The sequence below is a fragment of the Dermacentor andersoni genome, chromosome 8 (genome assembly GCF_023375885.2).
Source record: "Dermacentor andersoni chromosome 8, qqDerAnde1_hic_scaffold, whole genome shotgun sequence".
Taxonomy (NCBI): domain Eukaryota; kingdom Metazoa; phylum Arthropoda; class Arachnida; order Ixodida; family Ixodidae; genus Dermacentor; species Dermacentor andersoni.
Genome location: NC_092821.1, coordinates 140,469,437 through 140,479,219, shown reverse-complemented (window position 1 = coordinate 140,479,219; position 9,783 = coordinate 140,469,437). Strand labels below are relative to the sequence as shown.

The following is a 9,783-nucleotide window of genomic DNA, read 5'->3' as shown; positions in this document are numbered from 1 at the left end:
ACGCATGAGCGCACCGCACATGAAACATTCAGCTACGGCGAGTAATTTAACGACCACTTTTACATTTTTTAGCCAGCACATTCGTCCAGTTATTACGTAAGATGTTGATAAAGCTGCACCCGACAATTCTGCGGCACTACACATCGGGGACATGAGCTTGGGCTGCTGGTTACCAGAGCATTCTTTACCATTTACGCCCAGTCAAGCCTGCGGAAAGAGGGGGTCTTCAGACATATATGATCCCCCCCCCCCCCCCCTCCCCCCGTACTGGCATTCTTGGCCCGCGGCCCCCTGGCCCCCCCGTTACTACGCCACTGCTTAAGGGTTGATGCAACACAGATGGCCCAACGCAGTTTTGAAAGTGCCTTGAGATAGTTGACGGTTCGTCTCGCAGTTCCACTGCTGCTGGCAGCTGCAGTCAGTGATTCTGACAGGTTAGCCTGGCTATGATAACGGCGCCCCAAGAACAAGTAAAACAGCCTGATGGCTGCACATGTTCATTGACTTTGGCTGTGCACTACAGCAAAGCCAAACTGGTAGTGTACATCATCTACAGTTGAGAAATGAATACAGGTACACCCATGATCAAGGTATGCAGACCAGGATTTCTGTAAAAAAAACAAAAATGCAGTTAATGACAATTCATACAGACAACCTGAAACTGACGAACACACCGAAATGTTTGCAACACCAGTCCGAATGGAAGTCTTCACTTTCAGGTTGCATGCCAAGGCATTGAGAAAATTCATTCTTGTTGCAGAAACCCTGATTTTCATACTTTTGATAATGGATAAAGACTTTTAAATCACGTACTGGCAAACATCACAGTTTTTAAAAAAACTGGACATCAGCAGCACATGCACATGGTCAAGTAGCCAAAAGTTGTGGCAACAGATGCGAACAGTGCAATCATCAAACTGCAGAAAAAGATTCGCTGGCTTCTGCCACTTTTCTGGCTTTTGTGTCTGAGTGTGAGGGAGGCCTACATGTCGTCATGGACAGGTGTGCCCCCGAGGCCACCCAGATGCTGCCACTGTTGTGTTGAGCAGCTTCTTCGTTCTGTCAACCTGGTCATGCAGGAACTGCGAAAATGGATTTGACCACATCAAGCTGACATTCAAAATTCCTCAATTTTCAAGTTTTGATCTGTAGTTATTCCTGCAAGAACAATTTCTCAAACTTCTGTTCACAGTAAACAGTGCAATAAGGCACCTGCTACAAACAACTAATGTTATTTCTTTTGTGTTACTTCATATGTTGTTTAATTTGACAAATGGTTTGTACATACCCCCTCTGTGATGCTCCATGAGCATAAAATATAAAAATATGTTGCTTTACTAAACTAACACATGCAGTGGTCAACTGCCAATGGGCAATGATATGTCAGTGGTGCACCATTGCAGCAGCTAGACGTAACAAAGGAGAAAGCTATTACACATGACCCTATGAAAGCTAAACGGTACCAGTGTATTAAAGTGTTAGAGATCAAAATGAAATGTACAACTGAGGTCTTACTGTAGGTGTACATTCTGTAAACCACTTTTGTATACCTTGGAGCTCTTGTTTTATGACAGGAGATGACTCGGCTTTGGAGTGATGCATGATGCTCAAAGAATATGCTTGTGTTTCGAGCCAGCCATAGACATTTGTGATAAAATGGTTGCAAGTATTCCACTGATATTCCTAGGCTTAACTTTAAATGTTTGGCTGTCTCGCATTAAAAGAAAAGTACGGAAGGAAAACTATGTTGGCGTATTACATACACCTGTTCACACGTATTGCGCGCTCACCTTAAAAGCACCGTCACGAGACATCAACCTGGACTCCGATGCAGCAAGTTGAAATGTGCAACCTTGCGCACTGGACTAGGGTGATGTGGTGTTCCGTCTGACAAGACTGATCGGCATGCAGGGGCAAGGCGTTGTCCTGCAGAGCGAGCGCTCACGTTATCACTAGAGTTGACATAACTTGAACAAAAGCATGAGTAAAATCTGGAAGAAACCTGTACATAAGACACCTAAAAATTGGGACACATTCCACGACAGCGCATGGAGCACTAAAATATGTTCAATTTGTTTGTGTTGCCGTCAAAATGTTTGCCAAGCTCTGGCCCCCAGAACATATGCTACATTATTCACCACTATTGATGTGAATTAAGAACATCTCAAATGGCTGCTTGCTCAAGCTGTCTTTTCTCCTTACAATTCTTAAAGCTGGCTAGAAAACAAAAGCTCTGCACCATTATAAGTTCATACTTCTCAATAGTTCTCAAAGCTGCATAAGTCTGTCCACACTTGTCAAGCGCCTATAATACTTGCAGAAAAAAAGCTAAGTGTGAAAAGGACCAGAACAAATGCTGCTTTTGTTTCTCGCAGGGGGGTCAGCATACGCAATGTTTCAGGATTTGATACTCTGCCCCATCAATAGCTCTTGGATTACTTCACAGCATGGTATAGTAGAAATCCATGGTGCATACACTACAGAACACTGAATATTCCATGCCAACATGCAAAAATCTGGTACATTTTCGGCAAACTACTGAAGCTTCGTAGGCAAATGCCACGAAATGAAAATCTATATATGTTGTTGCCATATGTTGTTGCTGTAAGGCCAACCTTTAAGCTGAATAGTTCTTCTAAAAGCAGACACATACCTGTCATGAACCAGTGTGGCAGGCTCTTCATGACACCTGAGCGGGGGGGGGGGGGGGGGGGGGGGAGTATTTTGTAAGAGTCCACCAAGTGGACATGTCCGTTTCGTCTGCTGCCGAAGTGCCGATTGGCAGGGATGGGGCATGTGGCAGGAGGAGGCAGGCACTCCAGCCAATCAGCACTTCTGCAGCAGTCAAAATGGACATGTCCACTAGGCGGACACTTACAGAATACTCCCTCCCCCCCCCCCCCCCCCGCCCCCTGACGAGCATTAAATAAATGCAGTACTTTCACAATTCATGCAACTGTGAAGAAATGTGTGACAGCGTACAGCGCAAGTAATCCAGATACCGTGGCCAAATAGGCAGAGGAAACCACTAGAGCTCCCTAACTAGGCTATAATATTCCCTGCAGTTGAGTGGCGAAGTGAGTACAAGGCTGTCTATTAAACTACTGGAAGCATTATATAAACCCTGGACAACTGGGACAATTCGTAATTTTTCTGGATGCCCAGCATAAATTTGAGACAGCAAATTTGCTGAAAACTAAGTGCAAGCAGGCTTGATAGATGTATATGCGTAGCTGACACTAACATCGCGTTATTTTTTAAAAACTAAGACGTGTCCGCGAAATCGCACCTCTAGTTAACTAATCACTGAAACATGTGCTACTCAGCAATACTTGTTCCGTAATACTAATTAGTGCAATAAATTTACACAGTGGAAGTTCCTTGCCTCTTATCGTATTGGGCCCTTTTGGCTTGCAACAAGGTCTCCAAGCTTATTACACTGTATCTTCAGTTCCTTTAGGATGCAGGTTGTACACATACAATCAACTAGATTTTAGGGCACAATGTCCGAGTTGCCAATGTCACGGAAAGCTAGCGCAGGAACTGTGCAGCATCGTCACCCATATGACTTTTTTCAATCTTTCCTGGCTAACCAAGGTTCATCTAAGAGTGGCAACTGCCTAATGCAGAAGCGCAACTTACTAATACAACCTAATACTGTATTCCCTTTGGGTAAAAAGCTACTGGCAACATCAAAAGTTGCCAAGAAGTGCCAATGCTAAAATGTGCAACTGGAGCAGACCTAAAAGCTGCTTTTCTAGCACTGAGTTAGCAACCAGCTAGGTTGGAAACTTTGTTTGGCCAGTCTTCCTGCAGCCAAACAGCAATGAACAGAAGCTTGCGCCCAAAACACGAAAGCAATAAATCATACTTTTGCTGAAGCAATTCCAAAAGCACATTATGCAAGCATGCATCCAAGGGTCTCACCTCGCCAACGCACTTATCATCACAGCCTAGCCATGGTTCCCAGTGGAAGGTGGTGCTTGATGACTTGGACCTGTTGCATGCCGAGAGTTTTTCATCTATTGCATCGCCACCCTGCAGGATAAATGACTTGACATAAAACACCTGCAACGCAAGATAAAAGGTGTACCTATTTATCGAACGAGATCAAACAATTTGGTGGCCACCCTCTGGTCCAAGAATTGGATGCATCTCTCTTCAAGATGTTAAGAAAATAAAAAGGATAAATTTTGGCTTTAGTATTGGCGCGAGTGCCATCACTGGAAAGCCGGGCACTGCCGTCGGCGTTGACACGGCATCAAAATAACTTCTACACAGCTGCCTCGTTCACCACGTAAGCACAGGAGTGGGCCGAGAACATAAGCACTTGGCAAAGCAATGCAAGCCTTAGCCTTGCTATGGTTCACAAAATAGGTATGGTAAAGAATATGACATCGAAGAATTCCGAAAGATATTGAATACAAATACAAAGGCCTGCCGCATACACTGCGAGTGACAAAATCGTGAGTTGCATAACAGAACTGCATTTTCATACGGCTCCAAAAAACATTTGTAGTACAATGGTTTTTGGGACCTGAAAACTGCTCATTCGCTCCGACCTAAAGCCCTTCACAATGTGAAAATGAACTCCTTGCTTGTATTCCATATTCATAACAAGAAAAACAGTGCGAGAAATAGAATGAACAGAACGTTTTATCTTGTTGAATCTTTCTCGAACTGGTTTTGGTGCAATTTTTCCAGTACGAAGCCGTACCAACAAGCTCAAACTCAGATGTAATAGATGCCATTTTATTTATATAGTTATTTTTTTTTACTCCAAGTGAATTTTAAGAGACACCTTTGAAAGATAGCCTAATTTGTCCTGCTCAGGTGAATTACCTGAAGTAGCGAACATGCACATGTTGAAATTGTAACAGAGTACAGGGTATCCCAACCATCATGCACCAAGATTTAAAAACATGCCAATGCCACGTAGCTGGAACGTGACAAGGTAATGCTGTTTGCCGTCGCTTGGAGATAGGCGGAATGCAAGAAATAGTCTAATTACATAATTAGAGTCAATTAACCAACCTTTAGACTATCATAATTTGATGAAAAATGTCAACGAGAAAATTGTAGAGCAACACGAAAATATTCGCAGCCATGCCACTCTGTGAATGTGGGCTACCAGCTGTAAAAGAACTACGCAAACAGCACTGTGCGAGTGACTACAGAAGTGATTTTAAGGCAAAAGGCAAAACGGCCCGTAGGACAACATAAGAGAACGAGGACACATCGTTATCCTACGTGCTATTTTGGGCTTCGCCTTGCAAGTTATGCAGTACCAACTAGCCCACGCGTCTGGTCTCTTGTACGGAAACGAACACGTTTTTTTCAAACCACAATCGAGCACACACACGACAACTGAAGCCAAACGTTTTCTCCACGAAGTCTCGGCGGAATCGCGCATCCGCAGCCTTCCGAGCTTGGTACCTCCGTCGTTGCGCCGCATTAATCGCATCGCGATCGGGTGGGCTTTCCGCTCGAGCCCGCCGCTTACGAGCAGCCTCTTCGGCACGCTCCTCGCTGGTTCGTGCCGCCCGCCGCTTTCGCTCACGCTCACGTCTGCGGTGTCGAAGTTGGGCCTCGTGAGCAGCTTGTTCTTCAGCAGTACGCACTGCCCGCGGCCTCCCCATATCGGCACACCTATGGCACGCACACTAACGGCAACTAACGGCTAGTGACGATGATGATGAGAACGCTAACGGTGAGTGTTGCCAGGTCATTGTGCCGTATTATCACTAAATTGACACCCAGTAAATCCCTACACTGCGTTAAAAAATTGGCTGAAGGCATAGCTTGGTTAAGCCTGGAAGATTGCGAAAGCAATACCCTTGGCTGCGCCTTGGTTCGGCTGATGGTGTGGACATGGTTGCCCTTTGTTAAACTTATGGCTATACATTGTTTTGCTTGGTTTCTGCTATTGATATCCTTGGTACACTTACGACTTATCTATGTTATGCATGGCAAAGTCTCTTCACCCCAATCTGGATAGGCCTTTCGCAAGGTATGAAACATGGTTCGCTTACCGAAGTAAGTTTGTCCTTATGCCACAAGCGGCCATACACAGAACACTCGTAACCAAAGGGATTGTTCGTAAAGCGTTTGTGGAATTCACGAGTAGCAGACTCGAACTCTCCAACTCTTCTCTCATGTTCTTCACGTCGCTGGACCAAAACGTCACCGTCTGGTTCGGCCGTGATGAGAGACTTCTCCCGATTCTTATTCAAGCGCTCCTCCTTCTTGTGGGCTCTCTGCTTTCGTCTCGCCTCGTTGCGTTCTGCCTTCTTGGCTGCATACTGCATTCTTCTTTTAGCAAGCCGCTCTACTCTCTGTTCCAATGTTTCTTCAGCACGGCGCTTTCTTCTGTTGAAGTTGTAGCGTTCCATTCTATTCATAGATGCAGCATCGTCACCATTTGAAGCATCCATGATAGTCTCTTCGGCATTAAGAGCGTCCATGAAACTTGTCTCCGAACTACTGGTTGTCTCCATAGTTTCGCTACCGTTAACTTCACTCATTAAACTTGGCCCTGAACTTGTAGATGCACCCGCATCTAGCGATGTTGATCGGCGTGCTCGCCACGCTGCTGCATACGCACGTTGTTTAGCTCGCCGTTCTTCTCGTTCTTCTTCTGTTTCTTCAGCACGGCGCCGTCGCTTGGCCGCAGCAGATCGTTCCAGCCTCGCCTTGTACACATCATCCGACATAGCGCAAGGCAGCGCGCCGACCACTGCGAGGATCCGAGCTGTAGCCCCATTTATCCTCCTAGCGTGACGTCACACCAGCGAGCCCCCTGTCTCGGTACCGCCGCAGCAGTGGCGCGCAAGGCTTCGCCCCCACCATCGATGCCGCGAGCTGGGGCCACAGACTGGGGCCCCGTCTCTCGGTCTGGCGTGACGTCACACCAGCAAGCGCCCTCTCTCGGTAGCGCCGCAGCAGCGGCGCGCAAGGCTTCGCCTCCACCATCGATGCCGCGAGCTGGGGCCCCGTCTCTCGGTCTGGCGTGACGTCACACCAGCGAGCGCCCTCTCTCGGTAGCGCCGCAGCAGCGGTGCGCAAGGCTTCGCCCCAACCATCGATGCCGCGAGCTCTCGGTCTGGCGTGACGTCACACGGTCACGTGACGCGCAGCTGTGTAAGGAGGCGCCACGACCACCGATGGGCCGAAAGTGCGAGCAGTATTGCTTTCGCAATGAAAAAGAGGAGCATTCAAAGCGATAGGAAGGTTTAATAATAATAATAATAATGGGGTTTTACGTGCCAAAACCACTTTCTGATTGTGAGGTACGCCGTAGTGGGGGACTCCAGAAATTTTGACCATCTGGGGTTTTTTAACGTGCACCTAAATCTAAATAGACGGGTGTTTTCGCATTTCGCCCTCATCGAAATGCGGCCGCCGTGGCCGGGATTCGATCCCGCGACCTCGTGCTCAGCAGCCTAACACCATAGCCACTGCGCAACCACGGCGGGTGATAAGAAGGTTTAGCGTTCCGGTGAAGGAGTCTCAAATACATCGGTCTACTCACCGGAGTCATGTCCTTTAGATGCCACAGTCTTTCGCACACGTCACGCGAGTAGCTAAACTGGTTATCCGTAAAGTCACGCTTGAATCTGTTCGTGGCCGATGCACACTGCGCCAAACGAATGGTGCGGTCCGTCAGTCTCTCCATAGACTCGGCAGCGGTGTTGCTTCTTCGTTGAACGGCGACTTCGACGGCGGCTGCGGCGCCTAGCTTGGCGCGCTTACGAGCGTGGTAACTTTCCCGCTTAGCCGCCAGCCTTGCTTCTCGTTCTTGGGGAGTTTCAGCAGTCAACTTCACACGCTTCCGCTCTCTCTGCTCGGCCAGTTCTATCTCTCGTCGAGCTCTGTCGGCTGGGTGGTCGGATTCGGCCTGGCGCTTCCGACGTTCCCGGTGATACGCATTGCGAGCCTCACGGCTCGACTGCCCCGCTCCTCCTCCTCTTTTCTCCATGCCTGGTTCCGACGAAGTGGCTGCCAGATAGCCACTTTTGTAGCTGCAACTACCGCATCTACAACTGAACCACAACAAGTTGCGTCCGTAGCTAGCAGCTGACAGGCGTCACGACTCAATACGTGCGGGTAGAGTGTACTAAACAATGGTCTAGTGGACCAAACGGCGCTCCCCCGCTGAGGCGCCACGTGTGGAAAAATTGTGCGACGGCGCTACGAGCGAGCTGAATTGGGGCGGAGACGCGCTTCGCGGTATATTCAACGTAATTTCGCTGCGGGCGCTGAGACGGATTGCGCGCGTACACTATTATAAATGGTGCTTTATTTCAACTGCACATTTATATTGTCGCATTTTCGATACGTATACATATTTGAGGTATAGGTTATACAACATGAAGTCTTCGATTTTGCTGCCGTTGTCAAGTGCGTCGTCTGCTAGCGAGCGCGCGTTCGTTTCGCGGACGCTGGCGGACACCGTTTTTCTCGCAGAAAGTCCAAATTTATTTTACGGTTTTCCTTGCTTTGGTGCACCCGCGACTCTTGTCGGCCGTTACCAATTGTAGTTTTAGCCAGGTGAACTGCTATATCTAACATTGTTTTCTAAAAGTAGCACGTAATTTTTGCCGCAGAAGCTACCCATCTGCAACATGAAGCTAAGTAAGCAAATTTTATTGATATCGTGTCATTTTACGAGCGCTTCTTGTTGGTGCAATATTGATCAAGGACAGTGATGAACGAAAACAATATTATAGTGAAATAAACGAGGTTTATAACTGCGTGGCGCGAGGAGACGCAGATGACCAATGGACGTCTAGGTTAATCTAAGGGTACACAGGTTCCTGAATATTTGGCTGCGCGTGTTCACAAAAAGATTCTGCATTAACCGCTGCACTGTTTTTGCTCAAGTTTTGCAGAACAATCGCATTTTGTTGTCGACTTCGTTTAGTATAACACTTGGCGCGATTACTCGCCTGTTTCTAAGAAAAAAATTAGAAACTGATTTCGCCTATTGAAAATAATATGGCGTCTGAAAAGCCGGCACTGGCAGACTCGTGTCGCCGCCTGCCGGCAGAAGCACGAAGGAGCTGCTTCGCAGACGGAAGAGCAGCTTGAAATCGGCCGCTTTTTACGAGGCAGCAGCTCCTTCCTGACTTTGCCGTGCGGGCACCGTGCAACTGACCATAACAAAGAGCAAAACGAAATAATACTGCCATTCAAAGAAATTCTCTTTAAAAATAGGAACTTTGCGATTTCCTTTGAGTTTTCTTTTTCAATTTCGTTTTCTACAGTGTAGCGACGTATCAAGATCAACAACGAAACACTTTTTCGCAAACGTAGCTGCCGGAAACACTCGGCTGTAAGATTTTTGCGATCGCAGCGCGGATAAAATGGTCTGTAGCCTGTGCACCATCATGACTCAGCTGTCCGCACGCACTGGTTCACATCAGATGAGAACTGCAGCAAGAACATGACGACTTATAGTAGATCTAACCATGTCAGCATGACCGGATGAAGTCGAAACCATGTGCATTGTAATGCCCCCTCACCCTGAATAAGTTTCGATAGACAATTTTTTTTTGCGGAACGCTTTCGCATTTCACTGCTGAATATGTCGTAGATCAGCGGCCTATCGTGTTAGCCTTCCAGGAACGGGCCGTCAAGAATGTATGGAATCGGTACGTCGTCTCTGGCTGCCCTGCACCTTTCAGCGATGAACTTACCTGTATCAGTGGGCGTCGCACAACGCTTAGTAAAGGATATCGGCTCATTTCACGCAGTAACGATGAGATCGACGCACTGCAACTG

At 47.4% G+C, this 9,783-nt stretch overlaps 1 protein-coding gene across 4 annotated transcripts; it reads right to left on the bottom strand.

Moving 5' to 3' along the window:
• Positions 1-286: 286 nt before the first annotated feature.
• Positions 287-8,092, bottom strand: LOC126525831 (uncharacterized). 4 transcript variants are annotated; one of them, XR_008611306.2, is made up of 4 exons: positions 5,504-5,656; positions 3,928-4,038; positions 1,791-1,926; positions 287-1,082 (listed from the first exon to the last, which is right to left on the bottom strand). XR_008611306.2 is itself a non-coding variant. In XM_050173789.3 (4 exons), exons 1-3 carry the CDS (start codon positions 7,976-7,978, stop codon positions 1,804-1,806), a joined length of 681 nt encoding a protein of 226 aa, XP_050029746.2. In that variant the 5' UTR covers positions 7,979-8,092; the 3' UTR covers positions 287-1,082; positions 1,791-1,803. The 4 variants fall into 4 exon arrangements, 2 of the variants coding, with proteins under 2 accessions (XP_050029746.2, XP_054923864.2); XR_008611305.2 differs by having other exon boundaries at positions 5,361-5,653; XM_050173789.3 differs by lacking the exon at positions 5,504-5,656 and adding an exon at positions 7,532-8,092.
• Positions 8,093-9,783: the final 1,691 nt, after the last annotated feature.